Genomic DNA, 22778 nt, shown 5'->3' with positions numbered 1-22778 from the left:
TATATATATATATATATATTATATATATTATATATTATATATTATATATATATATATATATATATATATATATATATATTATATATATATATATATATATATATATATATATATATATATATATATATAAATTTCCATTAGACAGTAGAGCAAAATCCGATAAGAAAAATGATCACAGTCACCCCAATAACTAATGCAATAACTAGCAATCTAGTGATTGCATATATAGTCAATTCAAAATAGCAGTGACGCGAGTGTCAATATATGCCTGTCTAAAGCTGTAAATTCGTTTTACAGACAATGCCAGACAATATTATCCTTGTTATTTTATTCTATTTAAAAAGTGATAGAATGTTGTTGGAGAAGTTCGAACACATAACGGAATGAGCCTGCAAAAGTTGTCCGTTTACCAACCTTCTGAAAATTCTTCAAAATATTATAATTATGGGTTATAAACCGGCAAACGTTATTTTAATAAATTTGAAATCGCCGCGGTTTTTATTGAAAATATTTTTCACTAAAATATCTCAAAAAATAAAAAACAATATAACCTTAAATTCTCCAAAAAGAAACCATGTTTATGCGAAACAGGTGACGAATCAAGATCAATCTTGGTGTTTCAGAAATCAAATATACGAAATGTATAAAACAGTAAGTAGTTTTTTCAATCGAAACATAATTTAATACAATTATTTCAGAGTATGCATACAGATCCAAATGATATATATCTGAGAGATATAGAAAATCCCGTTCATACATTTTTGGATAATCTAGGATTTAAGTGGTGTAAAGATAACCCACGAAGGGCTTTAATGGAACTTCCGGAGATTACTTTTAAAATAATACAATTTTTAAAAACATATAACAAAATCAAGGAAGAATTATATCAATTTATATATTTAAAAAAGCCATGAATACTTCAGAATGCTACATTGGGTTGCTCATGGCAAGATGATAATAAATATAGTATAAAGACAACAAAGGTTCATGGAAAAAGGTAAATGTTGGAATAACTATCGATTAAGTTTTGTTAGTCATAACATTTATTCATTAAGTCCAAGGATGACTACCATGAAGAAATGAACCATAACTTATCTTTGCAGTAGTTTGAAAATCAGCTTTTAAAGAACTTGGAGAAACCATCAGTTATTGTTATATACAATGTACCATATCTACTATATAGTACACTGGTATATATAGTACTCTGGTGAAGAAAATCCTTCAACAAAGGCTGCAATTAAGGAATGGCTTAAAATACATAAAATAATTTTCGAGGAAATCATGTTAAAGAATGAACTTTTTAAAATTATTACTCGATAAATATAAATGAAATATTTATTTGCATTTTATGTAATTTACTTTTTCAGAATTAAGCCTGAGAAAAGATACATAGTAGATCAGATTACTGAACCTTGTGGCAACAGAGTATTATGTCTCCCTTCCTATCACTGCATTTTTAATCCAATTTAGTGGATAAGGGGTATTGCAAAGAATTATTACAATAGATATTCAGGTCGAGGAGGATATTCAAACCAGAACTGTCTGGATTTATGGAAAGAGGCATTGTCGAAAATAACACCTTCGGTTTGTATGAGCTCGATCAGACAAATTGAAGAAGAAATTGACAAATGGTAGAATCTTGAGCAAGTTTTTAATAGATTGGAAGTAAACAGCTTGGTTATTAACTTGACTAATATTTCTGAAAGTGACTGTGATTGAATAAAACTTTATGAATGTTGGTTTCTGATTCAATGCTGACGATTACCAAGACAGGGAGATGAAAGAGGACACCACTAACGGCCAGTCTACAATTGATATACTTTGATTGTAGGGAATTGCATTATGGAGTGTGAAGCTTTATGAGCATGTGTGTTATTGTTCAGAATATACATGAGCGTTTGGTTAACATATATGAGCAGAGAAATAACACTAACTATTTTGCAGATATGGGAAATGCATTAAGGAGGATGCAGTGATTAAATGCAGTTTTATCAAGAAAGATGTATACAGATAGTAACAGGACAAACTAAAGAGAAATGTAGTAATATTATAATGACTTTACAAGGATACATTGTATCGAAAGAAACAAGAACTAAGCGTAAAACATAAATATATTCTGTAATGAAAGTAAAATACATTACTCAATATATAAATGTTATTGATATAACTAATAATTATGAATAAACTAATAATTATTGATATACAATTGTTAATTCAGTAGATTAGGTGATTAATGATTATTTTAGTGGATTATTTGGAGAAGCTGCGGCAACATTACGACGTTTCCCGTGTCACTGCTATATTGAATTGATTATACTTCCGTGATGATTTCTAAGTTCAGTCACTCGCCAGACGGCATACTTAATGCCGAGGACCATGGTTCGAAGCCCACGTTAATCAGTAGGTAGATTAATAAGAAAAAAAAAAGAAATAAAGAAAAGAAAATTATAAAATATACCAAAAAAATATGATTTTTCACATATATGGAAACAGTAAACATATATTAATTTAACATGCCTCTAAATTACTTTAAAACTACTTGCACTATGACACTACAAGTTTGATAATAGTAAAATATTATATTTCCACAACTAAATAATAATAAGAGTATTTTGTTTTAATTTTTTTTATTTTGTTATTTGGTTTACGCGTAGGCAAAAAGTCTTTTTTTTTCAGAAGGGGACTACTTTGAAAGCGGTACAACAAATGTGTATAAATAATTAAATAATTCTGTTTCATTATCTAATTTCCGTTACTTTTCAAACAAAATCTATGTATTCAGAACCTACTGACGAACAAGCCTAATACTTGTTATTGTAATTTGAAAAATAAATCTCAGGAAATGCCAATGTTTGTTTATTGATAGTAAATCACTGATATTTTTAAAGGATAATTTTTTAACATAACATAATTATGATAATTTAATTTGACTTTAAGTGGTCAAGCATCATTAATTACTACTATTTATCTTTATCTGAACATTTTACTCAAAGTAGTTAGAAGCTTAATGTTATACGTGTTAATGTTATCAACTTAATTATTATTTACTTTTTACTAATTTCTAATTACTTTTTTTTATTACTATCGACGTGAATAAAGGATGAAATATTGATCATACATTACAGATTAATTAATCAAATCAATATGATCCCGAAACTTCAAAATTCACCAAATGAAGTAAAATCGAAAAATGTTACTGCCACCAGTATAACTACAGTATTTTAAATGGCTATGGTTAAAACCAAATATAAAGAAAAAAGGTTAGGCCTCTCAGAAGACCGCTCTCATCAAGTCCTATCTATCGGACAGATATCCAGGTCAAGATCAGGGAAACTTTCCTTACGAAAATCAACGCTAACGTACTTCAAGGTTCCACTAAGGCTGGGGACATGCCTTATTTATCTTTATTTCAGATATGCTGAGAAAAGAGCACATTGACGACGTTTTACGCTGACGATATTGCTTTTTTCACAGGCTTCAAGCTCGACGATACCATTCAACGACGTTTATAAAATCACATTCAAATTCAAATTTTGGAGGTTGCAAACTAACCTCCTGAAAACCCAGGCCATTATTTTCCATAAAAAAACGTTTCACACTGAACATCTCGCAAATCGACACCGCAATAATTCCATGCCTAGACTATGTTACGTACCTAGGTCTCCACTTGAACCGACGGTTTCGTTGGCATTTCCAAATCCAGAAAGGTTCGAGGAGAGCAAACCTGCTATCTTCACTGATCTCCTCTTCTAGCAGACTTGCCATCTCCATAAAATGCTTATCTTACAAGATGTTAATCCGGTCCTTACTCCTCTACGGATCTAATGTCTACTTCAAGTTTGTTAAACCGAACCAGGAAAAACGGCTTTAAGTTTTCAAAAATAAGCTCCTCAGGAGAATCTTAAATGCTCCATGCTTTGTTAGAAATAATAAAATTCATAGAGAAACTGACACTCCACAAATCAAGCACTTCACATATCAATCTCTTCACAAAAAACTGAGCTGAAGATCTTCTGAAAACCCGCTTGTTTGCGAGCTGGTCGACATGCAGGGAGCTTAGCACCGCGTCACCGCTAAACTCCCCTTTTTTCAAGCTGCAACGACCTCATCCGTCGCAGTAGTTATAACTTTTGCCCCATAGGACAGTACCCAGTCGTGTATTAACTCAAGTTCGCGAACCCACAGTTAGTTCACTAACTGTTCTTCGCCAAGCCCTCATAACCAATAATGACTGCCCGATTGACAGGTGCCATCTTCTTGCAGTAGCAGTAGAGACCTACAGGGGTCAGCTGTGAAGCGTTTTAGTTTTAGTGTATTGGTAAGCCCAGAGGCAGTTCCACATAACCCGGTCCAACGTATTACTCCCGGGCAAGTCTGCGTTATCGGGTATGCATCATGCATTCCACCGCCTGCTTTGAGGCCAGAACAGAAAGAACTACTTTTTTTGTAAGAAAAGCAGCCCTACTATAGCAGTAACAGCAAAAATGTGAGTGAAATTGGCGAAGATTATTGTGTGCTATTATCTATAGGAAAGCAATGTTTCCTACATGCAACAAGATGTTCAATATTTTCTTATGACAAAATATTATGTTGTCTATCCCCTCTATGTTAAAAATGTTTGCATCCAAAATGTTTAAATAGACATTGTTGCTCATACCGATTACAATTCCAATATCCGGGCATCTTCGCCACATTACTAATTTATTATTCAATCAATATCCCATTCACGCACATCCCATCGAGCTGACTTTAAATAATGGCGCCCCAGTTTATTACCCAATAATATCGATCTCTAATAACTCATATCCGTCACCCTGAAGGTAAATTTCCTCCGAATCCGATATCTCGCAAACGCCGTGACCCATTTACGGAAAAGCCGAAAAGTGAAAACCTTCCAACCTTCACCTTGCCTCCAACGTCGCCCGACTAGAAAAAAAAAAGCGAACAAAAACGTTTCACAAAATAATTTAGTGTAGATCGTTCGATTACCGCGCGAGCCGAATTTCTTCGTGCTACAACTCCCTACAAACACCACCTCAAATCCCCCCACCCTCTACCCGGATCGATGAACACAGATAATCATTTATTTAACGGAGACAGAACGGGCGTGGGAAGGACAAGGCGGGGGGAGGGGATCGATTTGGGAGCCTCGAAAATAGAAAGACAAATTTCGGTTTTATTATCGGGCCTTCGGTGGCGTATTGTCGCTTTCAATTAATTACCAGATAGAAATCTGCCAATTTAGAGGGGACGGAAAAAAATGCACGATGTGTAAAAAAGGCGAAGTGTCCAGCTTTTCGGCGGCTTCCGCTTGCGACGAAACACGGCATCGTTAATTGATGGTCGATATTAATTATGACGGCTAGAACGCCACTTAATAGTATTTTGACGTATACCTATTATCAGCTGTCTTAGTGCGAGTAGGATTTATTGTATTAATTATTATAGCTAATGTTAAAGGTGGGCACAGGAACACTTTAATAGATAAAAACTGAAGTGGTTATTCCAGAAAGCATTTAACAAAATTACAAGATGATTGTAAACGGCGTGAACGGAACTTGCAGCTAGTTGGCATGACGGCTGACTAGTATAAAACAGGAAATAACCTCCTGGAACCACTATTTTCAATCTGTCTATGTGCTATTTATTCTTGCGGTCTAACCAGACCGCACCAAAAACAGTAAATAATACTATCATTCCATACAGCAACAACGCAAAGTATCGCGGAATTAATTTTGATGCAAAATTTAGCTGGAGTAATCATTAAAAAGAAAAAGAATTGGAGTTCAAATGCAACAAAATGTAGGTTTTGACTTGTCTATAAGTATTTTTGGTACGTGTGTATGTATGTGCAAAATAAAAAATTTTAATATGTATTTTTTATTAAACTTATTTTGTAATTTCATTATTTTTTAGACAAAATGCCACCGAAAAGATTATCAACTTCGAAGATTGATAAAAAGAGATGCCGAAAATCAGTCACGCTAGGAATTAAACTAGATGTATTGTCGAAATATGCAAGGCAATGGGACTTGTGAAATCTACCATTCAAAGTATTCGCGATAAAAAAGAAGATATTAAAACATATTTGCAATCTGCTGCACCTTTAAATGTCTCGAAATTAACACGCCAAAGAAACTGGATTATGGAAAACATGGAAAAACTATTGATTATAAGGATTGAGAATAATAACAAACGGAGAATGCCAACAAACGGAGTCAAATGACTACCCAGGAAAAAGCCGAGATTGATAATTTGAAAATGAAAGGTGTAGCCGCTAGCTCCTATGTGGCCGCATATAAGGAATATCCCAACATATTAAAGGGAATTACTCAAAGAGGTGGTTATGAACCTAAATAGTGTTAACTATCCTTGAACACGATCCTGAAGTCGAAAGTAGCGCAAAAGTTTCTCAAGGAATTAACTCAGCCATTAGCTGTTATATAGCATTTTGAGTAAAGCAACTTTTATTATTGTAAAAATGAATAATAAGGAATTTTGAAGCAAAAGACAAGTCGTACTATAAAAATGGTATCGAAAAGTTGGAGGGTCGCTATAATCAGTGTATCATCCTTGAAGGGACTTATGTACTACTATGTACTTGTAATGACTATGTACTTATGTAAAACTAATTTTGCCGAAAAAATGTGTTTTACTACGGTAGGCCGGGGACTTTTCAATTGACCTGTTATAGCAGTGTTGACAACATGTAACAACATATAGTATATTACATAGTGCTCATGTTATTTTGCCTATCTCTCGTATTATTACAGACTTTAAAAATATGTTATTCGAAATTGATATTCATTTTGACGACAATAGACCACAAAGAGCAATCTATTAGTAGTATCACTCTCAGCTATAGTTTTAAACCACACATAAACATGTTTGTCTAAAAATGAGAAGTAAATGAATATTTTCTGCATTAAATATTTAAATTAAAACGACAGCTAGTTCAATGTATGTATGAAAGTCACACAAAGTCAATTAGATAAAACCCTTTTTAACCGACAAGGGACTATCCCATAAATATCAGTGAACAAATCTGAGCTATATAAAGTGTCTTTAAGTGGTTTTCATCTAACGTGCTTGATTTTTAATTTTTCTATTGATACGCATTGCACATGAACATCTCAATACTCAAATTAATTTTGCTTTATCCTAAATAGGTCTGCTACTCTAATGACAAGGTATTTTACGCGTTTCTCTTTCACTATAATGAATGGTATAAGCGGGTACATCACTTGTTAATTTTCCATTCGTATGGTATGCGCATGCAAAAGTTCTTCTCGGCAAGTCTATTACAGCTACATTACTGCCATATTACCTGTTATTATAATTATTTATTACTACAATTGTTGGCAAAAATTGTTATTCAGGTACGTAACTGTCGTCCGATGACCCCAACACCACAATTTAACACACAAAATTAGTATTATTTATTTATTTTGTTTATAAGTATTTTTTATTACATTCATTTTTTTATTTGTCTTCTTTTTTTAGAATTTTTGGCTTAAAACTGGGCACTTAAGTAGAAAGACCCTTTGGCCCTTACTTAGTCTAATAAAATAAAATAAAAATTAGTAGTACTTTCTAGTTTTTTTCCAATTAGTACATTTTACTACACAACTACACGGTCACACGGTTTAGTTCTCTTGAGTCCTAGTTCAGTATAAGCCAAGAGTTGACGCACTTCGACGTGTTCATTTCAGTTACTTTGGTTTCCTCATGTCTTGTAGTAAATCTCTTAATTTTCAGAGTCCGAAGGTCTCGATCTAACTAACTATTCCTATAGGACCTGACTTCATTCACAATACCTCTCAGAACTTTATTCTGAAACACTTGTAGTACGTTGATATTAGTTCTCGCACAACATCCCCATAACTGAATACTATAAATCCATATAAGTTTTAGTGTTTGCCTATATAGCATCAACTTGTTATATACGAATGATTTGCCTTTTCTTCCATATAACCAACATATTATTTTTTACACCGAGTATAGTGGAAAGTTGTTATCAGTTTTTTCCTGAAATAACTAATTAATTTTCAAGAAAAACTGCATATTTTATATTTTCAAAGTATTGGACATTTGATTCTATAGGCCCTACCTATATTTCAGGCAATTTATGAATGCCACCCTAAAAACTGTTTGTCCTTTGAGTAAAACAATTCATGGAGCTATTTTCTAACATATTCGAAAAATGTTTGCTCTGCAAGCGCGTATCCCATTGATGCGAAAACTTGATAGTCAGACGAAGCGGACGGGGAAAGATCTGGAGAGTATGGCGGGTACAATAATGACAATGCTATCGTGCTGTAAAAGCACTTTACCGCGTCTTCGGGTCCATTCTGGATGTTTCTTGATAAATGCAAGGTCCAAATTGATCATTTGTTGTCTGTAGATCGCTATTAACTGTTTCACCAGGTTTCAACAGTCCGTAATACACCACGACACGTTGGTACCACCAGACACAGAGTATCTTGCGACCAAAACGATTTAGCCTTGGAGTCGATCAGCCGGTTTCGGCAGCTGATTTTGAACCATTATTTTCAATGTCATGAACCATAAATTCATGTCACTATTCGATGAAGAAATGACTTTTGATCATACTTTTGAAACAGAATTTCACAGATGATTTTTCGATTTTCCATTTGCCGTCATTCAATTTATATTACACCCATCTCTTGGATTTTTCCCATTGCTCGTAATCAGTCGCTAATAGTTTACTAGGTCACATTTAACGCTTCTGCCAATTGTTTTTGAGTTTGGGTTGGGTCTTCATCCTTCGCCTTCTCTTGAAGTTTCGCATATTCAAACTTTTTCGGTCTACCAGAACATTCCTTGTCTTGTACATCAAAAATCACCACTCTTGAAATTTCGAAACCACGCCTTACATGTTTTTAAGGTTAGAGCATGCTCATCAAAAGGTTTATATCAGCAAACGATGACCTTCAGCGGCTTTTTTCATTTGATTAAATAAGAAAAGTAGTGCATGTAACAAATGCGCGTTTTCATAAAGGTAACTTGACATCTTCAAAGAGGTATAAATCTATGACGGTGTTACTTTCGCATAATATAACGTTAATAGTGTTGAAGCTTGATGTCAGTAAAATAAAATGACATATGTGTCAAATCATAACACTGCATATTTAATCCTAACAACGTCTGTGAGAAAAGCCGATAATTACTTTCCGGTATACCTTTGTTTAAAATACGAAATTGTTTTATATTAATTTTCTTAAATAAGTGTCTTAATTTAAGACCGAACAAGAGTAAGAAACAAAAAGAAAACATTTTAATATACTCAGCGTGGATTCTACATAGCACTTGCACGTATTAAAAATATCACATTTTGAAAAGAGACAAATCATTGGAAAGGTCCCGGCGCTCGAGTGAATCAGAATGAAATTTACGAGACGAGTCGGTCTGCCAATAAATCGAAGTGGTACACGTACTATCGACGATCGGCGGGCGTCAACGTATAAAAAAATTAAGTGATTTTCGGCAAGTATTTTAATACGCAAGTAGTGAATAGTAGCGTTCATCGTAGACAAACTGTAACAAATAGTAAACAAGTTATCTATAGCGTCGCGCTAAAGACGTTTTATTTATATACAAGTTAGCAGACGCGTCTAATTATAAGTCTAGTTATTTTCGGTTGATCGTCCAGTGAACAATTATCGTAAATACAATTTTGATTTTCATGTTCTATTCTCTAATTAGTCGTAGTTCGAATGTTGGCCAGCTACATATCATGTATATTTAAAAACGTGTAGGGTTTAAGAACAAAACATTTGGAATAGAGTGGTTTCCCAAGCCTCGGCGACTCCAAAATACAATTGTCTAAGGCTGAGCAACTAAGCTATAGTCTATCCAATAAAAAAAGCCAATGCGCGTCATCACGTTATCATAATTTATGACGTCAACAAGTCGCAATATCGCAGCTTAAAAAAGAAATTTGGTTTATAACGTTTGCCGGTTTGTAACCTCTAATTAGTACCACTAATGTTTTGAAGAATTTTGTGAACATTTGGTAACATGGCGCACCAGCACCTACCCAAATCATATTTTATTTACTAATTCCGTTCGGTCACATGTTTCGACGCCTCAGGCAACATTCTATCTCTTTGTAACTAGAATAAAATTAGAAGAAGAATTCCGCTACGGCTCTAAAATCAATTTCCCATATTTACAAACTGCAATTGGCAATATATTCGACATCATTCAAAACGTGAATTGGCTGTTTTATTGGCAGAGTATATGATATTTATACTATAAAATATACTAAATAGTGCAATAGTTTAAAAATTTAATTATTTATATATTACAATGATTGCAATTATTTATTAAATTAGATGTTTAAAGTACGAATGATCATAAAAGCAATAATACAGTCAATAATAGTAGGAAAGCATGTGGTAATTGCCACAAAACCACAATAGCTTTTTACAGTAATCATTATCTAATGTAGTTTTTTCTAAGAAATACTTCTTTAAAAATGATATTTTTTTCAACATTACCTCTCGTGAATAATTATATTAACTCAAGCATTTGAATATCTAAGACTTGGCTCGCAAATACATTTGATTAGTTCACTTGAAGTTCTCTAACCTACTTTAAATTTTGCTTATTATTTGATCTTTTTGTTTTGAGCACCATTTTACTGAAGAAAAAAAGTTTCCGTATGATATGTGTGCTCGGGTGTAAATAAATAAAATGTTTGCGATGAATAATAATTAAGTCCGAAGATTCACAATTTGAGACTGATTTTATGGTTCAAGATAGATTTATTAGACTGTAGATATTTGAGCAGTTTTATTTAATTTCTAAAATTAATGGTGGTGTTCATTATATTTTTGGTTTACACAAGTTAATTAACATTAAGAAGGAAAGGCTTCAGGTTTGATAGTTTTGATACTTAAACTTTAATAGGCCCTATTAAATTGGTGACACTAAGAAATATGAAAATGGGAAAATTTTTCAGTTATGGTCCAGCAAAGTAAATTTTTATAATCATATTTAATTATTTTTTATTTATAATTTTGATATTTTTATATTAAAAATATTCATTACGCAACTTGTATAGATTTACTTAAGATTAAAGAAAATTATTTCAGTATTTAAATGTTGCTGATTTGAATTTTGTTATGTTATATATGTTTATTTTCTAAACATATCGTCAGGGGTTAGTCATATAGATTCTACTGGTAGGACACTGAAACCGAATGAAATCAAAGGCCAATGAAATGCCTTTTTCATTGGCTGACCAATCAAATTCCGCGAAAAGATGATTTCAGTGCCTCCAATGACTAAATCATGCAAAACAATTATCCATAATAACCTACTAGTACTGGTCTATGAATCATATGTGTGGTTTTTATGTGGTATGCAATTTTAGTTATTATGCTCAATCATTGGGCTTGTAATTAGAGGAAACATTAAAATATTGTTAAAAATTAAAAAATATTATATTAAAATTAGCTTTCATTAATTTATGTTGTTATTTGGGAGTTCATTTTCTGTAATATACAAAAAAATATTAATAATTTTCATTTAATCGCTGAAATGCCGAGTCGGAATTATTTTCATAATTTGAAAGAGATTATATAAAAGAGATAAATTGGGATAATGGTAAGTTCAGTGATTAGCAAATATCCTATTATCATCACCAATTAATTTAATTACTTTGTTCTATGTATAACTTAACATTGTTCACTTTTTAATTCTAATTATCAGTAGAAACAATAGTAAAAAAAATATTTAAAGAAGTTGAATAGATAGAGCAGTTATCACAAAACAAAGGCTACTTACTAATATTCGACCAGTTGTGGTTTGTCCAGATATCAGTTCACCGGCCCAATCTTTGGCCTCTGTCATGAAAGTACCTTCGAACTCCTGCTTGCCCTGCCGCGCAGCTTTCTGTTCCTTCTGTTTCGGATCGTTCGGTCCATATTCCGCTTCTTTACGACAACAAAGGAACGCAAACAGCCGCCATACCTAAAAGAAACAAACGTTAAAGCTTTTGCAAGAACAATTTGTTATTTTAAAAGACAAAGTGACATGACGTTTTTTCTAATTCAACATTGGCTTTATTCATGAACGTAATCTCCATCAAGAGTCTGTGTGACTCTTCCACCATAATTCCAGTGCCGCTCTAACATTTTAATACAACTTCTGTAGAACGATTTATCTTTTGCCTCAAAATAGGCCTCAGTTTCAGCGATAACCTCTTTATTCAAGCTAAATTTCTTAACGGTGAGCATTTTTTTGAGGTCTGAGAACACCCAGTAATCGCTGGGAACCAAATCTGGCTAATACGGTAAAATTAGAATTTCATAAAACATCGATAAATGTGCATTAGTGTACAACAAAGGTGTTTGATTTACATATATGATTTACATATGTCATACATATTTTCTTAAAGAATAAATAGTAGAGTATACTCCCAATTAAAATTATATTATTAAGTTAATTAAAAGTACATATATGAATACATACATAATTTGTCACAGTAGATAGTTTTTTGAGAATGATTCATTGAAATATTAAGTAGTATATAAAATGTGTAAATATTTTTAATTAAAATCTTTTTGTAATTTCCCGTTATAAATATATACGTTTGCCACGCCCTCTAGCGGTTGATATGCACAACAAAGTCTGATAATATTTAACTTAATACATTCTAGAATAAAGAAAATATTCTAAACCTTGTTATAATAGCAAACCAAAAACAAGGTTGTTAATCTGTAATAAGTTTATATTATACAAGCAACTATTTAAGTCAGAATAGATGTATGTAACGCAACTAAATATCAGTGGAATGTTCTACAGTTTCAAAATAATGTTCTTGGAAGTCCTGAAGTTCGTCAAATACCTTTGATAGAACTAAGATAGGACTAAGGTATCATATACGAAAGTCCTGTTTTCCACATACAATCTTTCTAACTACAGAAATACTGTATCTGAAATACCTACAACAGTTTACTAGGCTTTCTCAGAAAAAATAATTATTTTCAAAAGATCTGAGATACATTTAAACTAGTGCTATTTATTTAATTTCTTTCTTTTCTTGGTATGCGCCCTGTTTAGCGTAACACATGGGTTGAAAACTCCCGGGCATAATACATGGATGGCGCTACATTTATTGTATTCATCGCTTTTCAGTTAGTACTAACCTTCAAAAGACAACGGTTAAAATTTAATGATGTTCTACTCATAAGTTTGTGAGTTATTGTACTAAGAGTGACACTACTTTTGTTCCAAAACAATGAATCAAAAACAATTTCGTGTTTTAATTTTACAGTGCTTCTTGATGGGAATACCGTTCCAGCGACGCAATGGCTAAACATTTTTATAAGGACTCCGTTCTATCCAATAAAACGTTGATTTGCTGACTTCAAACGTCTGACTAACATCACGGTCGTAGAGACAGTGATTGTGCAGAACGCAGTGGACGTCCAAATGAGGTGCTAACACCAGAAAACAAAAAAGCCACAAAATCTTTTTGAATGGCCGAAAACTGAAGTGGCCTAAATTACTTAATATCGTAAGGATATTAAAAGAACGTATTGGCTTTATATTGCATGACTAGTTGACTATGAGAAAGTTCTGTTCAAAGTAGTGCCGCGTTTGCTCACTGTTAACGAAAAACAAGAACGTGTTGATGAATTTTGTTGATGAATTGTGTTGATGAAACAAACAGGAATTTTTGCTTCAATATGTGACAATGAACGAAAATAATTTTAAACTTAATCTGAGTGAACAGCAACTGGTGAACCTCGTCCAAAGCGCCCGAAAGCACAATAAACGATCGGAAAGGTTATGGCCTTGGTATTTTGAGATGTGCATAGTATAATATTCATCGACTATCTTGAGAAGGATACAACATCAACAGTAAATATTATATCGAGTTATTGGAGCGTTTGAAGGCCGATATTGCAAAGGAACGACCGCATATGGCAAAGAAACAATTTTGTTTCATCAAGACAACGGATCGTGTCACAGGTCGATCAAAACAATGGCAAAACTACAAGAATTGCTCCCGCATCCACCATATTCGCCAGATTTCGTTATTGGCTGTCCACAGACCTCAAAATAATGCGCAGCGGTAAGAAATTTCGCGCGAATGAAGAGGTTATCGCTGAAACTGAGGCCTATTTTGAGGCAAAAGCTAAATCGTTTCACAAAAGTGGTATTGAGATATTAGAGCAGCTCTGGAATGATTGTGTGGCTCTTGATGGAGATTAGGTTGATGAATAAAGCCAATTTTGAACAAAAAAAAAACGCATTTTCCTTATCACATGCGGAACTTTTCAGTCCATGTGCTATTTCGGTATTTTAACATATCTTGATGTTTGTTTCATTATCTAGATTTTTTTTTAAATATTTTTTCTAAGCTCAACGAACCCTATTTTTAATATTATTCACGCTGAAAGTAAGAGAGTAAGAGTTAATATTCAATACAAAATGGTAAAAGCAACGGCAGTTGTGAGTGAGAAGAATTTTTAAGAAGATTTTTATTTTTAAGATATATCACTAGATAAGTTTTCTCAAAAGAAGGTGCCTTAATACAACTCTATTATTTATACACTTTTGGAATTTCTCTATATAAAATAATATTTTTCTATTTATGAGATGAGTTCACAAATCCACAAATTGTTTCCGCAGAACTTTTGTTAATTGCTGTAGTCATATCTTTTCAAACGAAAACGTGCATATCGCATGAACAGATATTCTCAGCTTTTAAAAATATTATAGTTTCTATTTCTATTATTTATATTAGATATATTAGTTTCTATTAGCCATTTCACTCTTTTTATCCTTTATCAGTTGCTCATTATTTAATTAGAATTAATAGATCATTTAATTACGCTAAATTTCCTTCCTTTAAAATAACTCTTACATTATTTAATATAACTTTCAAATAATTATTTGTATTTTTAACTATTTAATAATATTAATTTTAATATGTTAATAATTCACTAGTATTATATTATAACTCTAATACGTATAGGAGTAAATAAAATGCATCATGACCCATCAATATACGCACATTATTATTAAACATGCCATAAGTCTTAATTATGATGTCAGACCATCGCCAAGTCGCACCCAATGATCGCAATTAATTTGATTCATCGTTTTCCAGGAACGTTTGTCATAAAAATGTCGAACGTATAAATTATCTCCAATATTCGAATCCATTTACCTTAAATGACTCGCTCATTGATGGACCCGATGAAAAATGTAATTGAAACAATATTCGCGGATACTGACATGCTAAGCTACTTAGTCCGATGGAGCGTTCAAACTTTACGACCACGCGTTTTATTTTTGATGTTCGAGAGAGTCGGATACCGATAGCAATAAATCGGAATGATACAGCTGTTGACACCCCGATTGTTTCATCAACTGCGATCGTTATATCCATGTTTCAGCGTAAGAATTAGAATGAAAATTAAATAATCGCATAAAGACCACAGAATGAATAAACATTTACTAGAACTGCTAGTTCATGATTAAAGATGATGCCCAAAATTGGATAGTGTCTGTAGCGGCTCGTGAAAATTTTTTTAAGGTCTTCTACAATCTTTGCAAAAAAAAACTTTTTATAAATCAAGTCCATTCAACGTTCTTTTCTGTTCCCAAATTTGATATAAACCGTTTTTCAATATATAGCATTACTGTTAGCTGCTCTTCGATCTTCGGTCATTGAATTCTTTCCACGATTTCTAATAATTGTCTAGTCTCCTTCAACGTGTCTCTTAGATTGTTTGCATTAAAAATTTCAGAAAAGATAGTGCACCATTTAATACTCTGCAATCATTTCTTGAATAAACAACTGACATTTCAGCTCGTAATCGTTAATTGAAAAGCGTGGTAAAAGTCAATTGATAAGTTCCTAGCCTGATACATAGATGGCGCTATTAGATTTAAATCCATATGTTTTTTAGTTAGACCTCAAAAGATGCGTGTATAAATTTGACAGCTGTCGGATCATTAGTTTGTGAATTATAGCATTTTGAGTGAAGCAACTTTCGTAACTGTAAAAAAAATGGGTAAAAAAAATTTCGCATGTTGATAAAATATTGCTTTTTGAAGGGAAAAAATACAGTTGAAGCAAAAACTTGACTTGATACCAAGTTTCCGGACACTGCCCTAGGAAAATCAACCATCAAGGACTGCTATGCTAGGTTTAGAAGTGGTGAAATGACCACTGTAGACAATGAACGCAGTGGACCCCCAAAAGCGGTTGGTGTACAAAATTATTTTGAATGACCGTAAATTGAAATTGAAAGAAATAGCAGACACTCTAAAGATATCAACTGAACGTGTACATCACATCATACACGAAAATTTGGGTATGAGAAAGCTCTGTTCAAAATGGGTGCCGCGCGAGCTCACTTTTGACAAAATCAACGATGAGTTGATAATTCGGAGCAGCGTTTGAAGATAATCTAGCGTAATAAACCCGAGTTTTTGCGTCGATATGTGACAATAGATGAAGCATAGCTCCATCATTTCACTCCGAAGTCCATCGACAGTTATCCGAGTATACTGCATACGATGAACCCGCTCCAAAGCGTAGGAAAACGCAATAGTCGGCTGGTAAGGTTATGGCGTCGGTATTTTGGGATGCGCATGGAATAATTTTCATTGAATACCTTGAAAAAGGAAGGACCATCAACAGCGACTAATACATAGGGTTATTGGACCATTTGAAGGACGACAACGCCGAAAAACGGCCTAATTTGAAGAAAAAGAAAGTGCTGCTTCACCAAGACAATGCACCGTGTCACAAGTCAGTGAAAACGATTGTACGTATTGTAACTGACGATGAAAGATAGATATATTACGACAATCTGAAGTAAAAAATTCATGGGTTATTGTCAAAACAAAATGATAATACGATACAGACAAATAGCCTAATGTAATTTTACATACGATGACGACCTAGACAGACGGTAATAAGGACTCCAGCTAAATGAAAAGGCGCGTTCAGATGCTATCGTTTTACGATAGGGTATTAAATATGCGATAGTCGCAAGTTCCAATTCTGTTGCGGCATGGATGTGCTTTATGTTTTTAATTATAATTGTAAATGTCTTTATAGGCAACAGTGAAAAATACGACAAGGAATAACCATTCCAGTAACCAAGGCTGGGTAGGCTTAATGCCGAGGACCGTGGTTCGGAGCCCACGTTAAACAGTACATGCAATCCAGATAAACCCTCATTGGTATAAAGGATACTTTAAAATATGTTCAAAAAAATTATATTAATGGGGAAAATCCCCATGATATATAACACAATAAGTCACCAATCTGAATAACAGATAGTACGTTGACTGCACCATATGATTTCTGAATAGTATTAATCTTCAAACAATAGTTGTCTAAATTTAACGTCATTCCCACTATTAGCTTGCAAGTTTTACAGTGGCTTTAATCAAACAAATATTGTTAGTTTCGAAAAATGGAACAGAAAATAATTGTATGTGTCGATTTAATGGGAACAAAGAGTGCTGATCACTGACTTGAAAAATGTTAGGAAACGGCACCAGGAGAATTGTCATTCTTGAATTCTTGATTGATAGCTAAGACCTCAAAGATACTCGAAGGTGTCTTTTGCAATTTTACACAAGTCTGACCATATCTTGCTTTCGAAGCAGGTTACTAACTACAATGAATTTGTGATCACCGCTAACAGGGGCTTGTTATGGAATTACTAGCAAATGGTAAAATCGAAAACTTACCAGTACAATGCACAATCCTGCCAAGAAGGTGCAGATCGACGATAGCAGGAAGCACCAGTACTTCCGCACCTGCAAACACTTGTCGGCCGGGATGACCAGGGTGTCGTTGTACTTGCCCCAGGTGCCATTGAAAGGCGGGGTGCAGTTGGCAGCAGGCGAGGGCGGGCCGGTACCGCCCCTCGCTTCCTCGGGCGTCATTCAGTCGCCCGCGCAGGCATCGGGTAACCGCGCTCGCCCCTTCAAAACCGCCCCCACCTGTCGTTCTGAAATAGTCCCCTTTGACCTGGAAATTCAAATCTCATATCAACAGATTGCCATAATACCTCGGTAGAAATTATATAGTACATTAACTTAATCTTATTATTTAAAAAGAATACTTAAAAATGAAAACCAATAGGTAGTGGAATTAATATCTAGCGTTTTATAAAAGATAATATAACAGGTCAATTGAAAAGCCACCGGCCTACCATAGTAAAACACCGATTATTGCGACCCTCCAACTTTTCGATACCATTTTTGTAGTACGATTTGTCCTTTGCTTCAAAATAGGCGTCAGTTTCGGAGATCGCCTGTTCATTGGACGAAAATTTCTTCCCAGCGAGCATTCTTTTGAGAACAGGAAATAGTCGCTGGGGGCCAGATCTGGAGAATACGGTGGATGAGGAAGCAATTAGAAGCATCCCAATTCATGGATGTTTGCCATCCTTTTCTCTGATCTGTGACACGGTGCATTATCTTAGTCAAGCAGTACTTTCTTTTTCTTCAAATGCGGCCGCTTTTCGGCGATTTCGTCCTTCAAACGATCCAATAACGCAATATAATAGTCGCTGTGGATGGTCCTTCCTTTTTCAAGGTAGTCAATTATTACATACGCATCCCAAAATACAGACGCCATAAACTTTCCAGCCGACTGTTGCGTTTTCCCACGCTTTGGAGCGGGTTCATCGTGTGCAGCCCACTCGGATGACTGTCGATTGAACTTCGGAGGGAAATGATAGAGCCATGTTTCATCCATTGTCACATATCGGCGCAAAAGCTCGGATTTATTACGCATGATCATTTTCAAACACTGGTCCGAATCATCAACTCGTCATTGTTTTTGATCAAATTAACTCGCGCGGCACCCACTTTGCACCGAGCTTTCTCATACCCAAATATTCGTGAATGATATGATGTACACGTTCAGTTGATATCTTTAGAGTGTCTGCTATTTCACTGAATTTCAATTTACGGCCATTCAAAATCATTTTGTGGATTTGTTTAATGTTTTCGTCGGTAACAACCTCTTTTGGGCGTCCACTGCGTTCACCGTCTTCGGTGCTCTTTTCACCATGTCTAAACTTAGCATACCAATCCTTGATGGTTGATTTTCCTGAGGCAGTGTCCGGAAACTCGGCATCAAGCCAAGTTTTTGCTTCAACTGTATTTTTTCCATTCAAAAAGCAATATTTTATCAACACGCAAAATTCCTTTTATCCATTTTTTTCACAATAACAAAAGTTGCTTCACTCAAAATGCTATAATTCACAAACTAATGATCCGACAGCTGTAACATATATACACGCATCTTTTAAGGTTTAGGGCTAACAAAAAAACGTATAGATTTAATTCTAGTAGAGCCATCTATGTGTAAGGCCTGGGACCTTTCATTGTATTTTTGTATCTCATCGTATTTATTGTATTTTATTCTTAATATTTCATGACATGATAACACTACAAATAGAAAATTTTTTATTATTGTTTTCTTAAAGTTCTCCAAAATACATATGAACTAAGTTTGTTCTTATATCTCTTGCGTATGTAAAAAAGATAGAATTCATATTCATGTAAGAAAATAGAATTGTTAACCACTTTGAATGATCTAAACCATTATATGGAGTTACCATCCGAAAGTTGAGCATATTCTGTCAATACTAATAGACAATGAACCATTAGCCAAAGGAAAGTGACAAAATTTTCAAACTTCAAAACCAGCGTAAACCAACGGCGCTGGTATCAAAAAAAAAATTATGAACCTAAATTTTTAAATATTCTGGCATTAGTTCAAAACTATTTTGGCAAACTATGGAGTAGCATTGAACGTTGAGCTTTCTTGAACTTTTAAATACGTTGACAGTTTGTAAAATAATTAGTTGTTTTTTACTGGAAATTGTGTGTTCCTAATTGTGGGCAGTGTAATAATACCCCAATATCAAAAATTCGAGCATAGGAGCAACCGACGGCATAGATTCCCGACTATAAAGCTATGGTAATTTCATTGCCATTGGTTAGATATCTTTTCTTGGGAACCAAAGTTTCATGCGACAAATCGTTAAAATATTTTAAAAGACTTAAATTGAATTAATTTTTTAAGGAAGTAATTAGGAAATTGATTTTCATCATTTTAGCTTATTTTCAAAGTCTACGAAGATATCAATAACGTTTTTCTCTTAGAATATAGAATAGTCTCAGAAAGCCTTGATATAGGCTTTGATTATTTCTGCTGCCACGTGGTCTACTTTTGTCTATATATATATATATATATATATATATATATATATATATATATATATATATATATATATAAATTAACTCACAACTAACAATAAATTCAAACTTGTATCAACGGATATTTATTTTGTTAGTTAAATTTAGTAATATATATTTTTTATTAATTTTTTTGGAGCATTTTATTTCATCGAAAGAAGTGACGATTTGTTGAACAGCAATATAAAACGACACTTCTCGACGTCTATTCTTAGACCAACCAATTGTTTAGTACATCTTCTTTGTTTTGCGATAGCCCTTTTTAACATACCTTATATTTTACCACATCAAAACAAAATTACTTCTTGTAAAACCCCTTTTTTAAACAAACATTTTATAACTTCTTATATATATCTTCTATAATATCTTCAATAACAACCCCTATACACATAAAGTGAATTGCTGTTCATTAGTCTAGCTAAAACTCGCTGTCACGAAGGATGGACTTTTTTGTTGGTAGTCAAATATTTTAGGGAGCGCTTGATAATTTATTTTGTTTTTGTTTATTTTAATGTTGAATGCTGCGAATATACAGTGTATTAAACACTGAAGATAATTTCTCGCTAGCGACTGTTTAATTCTTTACAGTGATTTATACTTCATACAAATGTTGGTATTTTTTGATAGGTACATGGATTCGATAACATCGAAATCAAGTGAAAAATAATGACACATACGTCAAATATGATATAATATTGTTCAAATGAAAATTAGCTCCAGCACTTTGTACCCAGGGTAGAGTTGAAATACGAAATGATTCGTTACGGTAAAGCAAACTCTGTAAATGTAATTCACATTTGTTGTTATTTACCTCACTTGATTTAGGTTGCCGAGGTCAATCAAATATGCAACCACCCTACCTTAACCAGCGAGAGACAGAAAATGATAATAGTGGATAAGAGTTGTTTTAGTATGCATCAACTGGTCCCACCAACACATCTAGTACTCTCATTAGTTTCTGGGATAGTAAAAGGTTCTAACGACTTGGCCAACATAAATATTGTTTCTAAATGACATCAATTGACAAAAACATAAACAATTTCTTGCCCACTTTCAAGTTATTATATCATAACATTTTTTGGTAACAAGCAAATTAGTATCCGATATAAGTTAACAAAATGTTAAACAATTTAAGATACAGGGACAAATGAATGACTTGGAGAGGTATTACCACCGCCAGGTGCCGATCATCAATTCTTACAAATGTATGAGTATTTAATGAGTGTGCGGAAAGGTGTTATGCTATCAATCCAACAGTCAAGCGAACTATTATCCAAGCATTACAAATTCACCGAAAATCGACGAAGTAGCTATAGTTATCTGCGGAGAAAATGTTTTAAATAAATGTATGTGATCCAAAGATCATCTAATATCTACATATTGATTGACTTGGGGAACATTTTGCTTCCTTTTTTGACGAAAAGGGGGGCACCTGGAGGCGTGACATTTGGAACGGTTAAAGCTCATATCGAGGAAGAATTTTTGGGCCTAAATTTCTTGTGTAATATGCGCTACAAATAACCAAATTCAACTAAAACCGAAATACGTCAAAATCAAGCAACCAGGAGTAGACGTCAAATCGGTGATACAAAATATATAAACAAATATTTTAAGCGCTGCCAGCTCCAAGTCTTATACGGTAGATTATTTGCCGTTTCGGTTATACGTAAATCAACTACGGACGCGTAATTTTTGAAACAAAAATCTGGCAATGTTCAAAATTCCAGTAGGCAATTTTGAATTAGAAAACTCTAAGTTTTACATTTCAAACTATAATAAAACGGAAAGTGAGTATGTTAATAGATTATTAAAGGAAATTATTTAATTAATTTTAGCAGCATTATTCAAGATTTTCTGTTACTTCCGGTTATTCCCGTATTGTTAGAACTATTATAGAAGTATAGCAAATGATATGAGCAATAGTCTGATCAATTGAAGTTATATTTTATACATTTTTGTACAGAACCAATTAATGTGTCTGGTTTATCGGAAGGTATAAACAGCTGTGAAAAAAAACCCCACGTATGCGAATATTTCATCCCAACATAGATTAACAAAATTCGAGAATAACAAAAATCGTCTGTCCTCTGTGTTTACAAAATATCTTGAGATTCAAAAACAGCTTTTAATTTAATTTGATAGCTGGCGAATTCTTCTTGCTTAAAGGGTGATAGTTATTGATATTATTCTGGGTACATAGTATATCATTGTAGTAGAGGTTTTCTAAAAGTTATTGAGTTTTTTCTGTAAATTTGATTGATATTAATTTCGTAAATGCATTATGAAACACTAACTGAATATTGCAGGAAATAAGTACGTTAATTCATGCATCAAGAATCAAAATGAAGTTAAATGTTATAAAGAATATTAACAATTATAAAATAGCTTCACAGAATTTTAATTCCTCATTTATTGATGAGTTGTTGATTCTCATATGGAGCATAAGACAAAGTATAAAGTAGTAGAACGACAGAATATATAGAAGGCAAATTAAA

General features: G+C 33.4%; 1 protein-coding gene across 19 annotated transcripts in view; it reads right to left on the bottom strand.

Annotated features, from left to right (window-relative positions):
• slo (calcium-activated potassium channel slo) overlaps positions 1–22778 on the bottom strand; it is a 148535-nt gene that overhangs the window by 119715 nt on the left and 6042 nt on the right. For all 19 annotated transcript variants that reach the window (XR_013004265.1, XR_013004266.1, XR_013004267.1 and 16 more), the window contains exons 2-3: positions 17758–18040; positions 11815–12000 (exon numbers count right to left, since the gene is read on the bottom strand). Coding sequence is in view for 12 of the 19 variants with exons in the window: in XM_076394897.1 (XP_076251012.1) it covers positions 11815–12000; positions 17758–17955 (384 nt within the window). In the remaining 7 variants the exon portion in view is untranslated. The remainder of the gene's footprint in view (positions 1–11814; positions 12001–17757; positions 18041–22778) is intronic.

The sequence above is a fragment of the Rhynchophorus ferrugineus genome, unplaced genomic scaffold, assembly GCF_030347505.1.
Source record: "Rhynchophorus ferrugineus isolate W39M unplaced genomic scaffold, kcgeb_rfMv2 rfM2, whole genome shotgun sequence".
Taxonomy (NCBI): Eukaryota; Metazoa; Arthropoda; class Insecta; order Coleoptera; family Curculionidae; genus Rhynchophorus; species Rhynchophorus ferrugineus.
The sequence above is the reverse complement of the archived record's forward strand: the minus strand, read 5'-3'. Positions and strand labels throughout refer to the sequence as shown.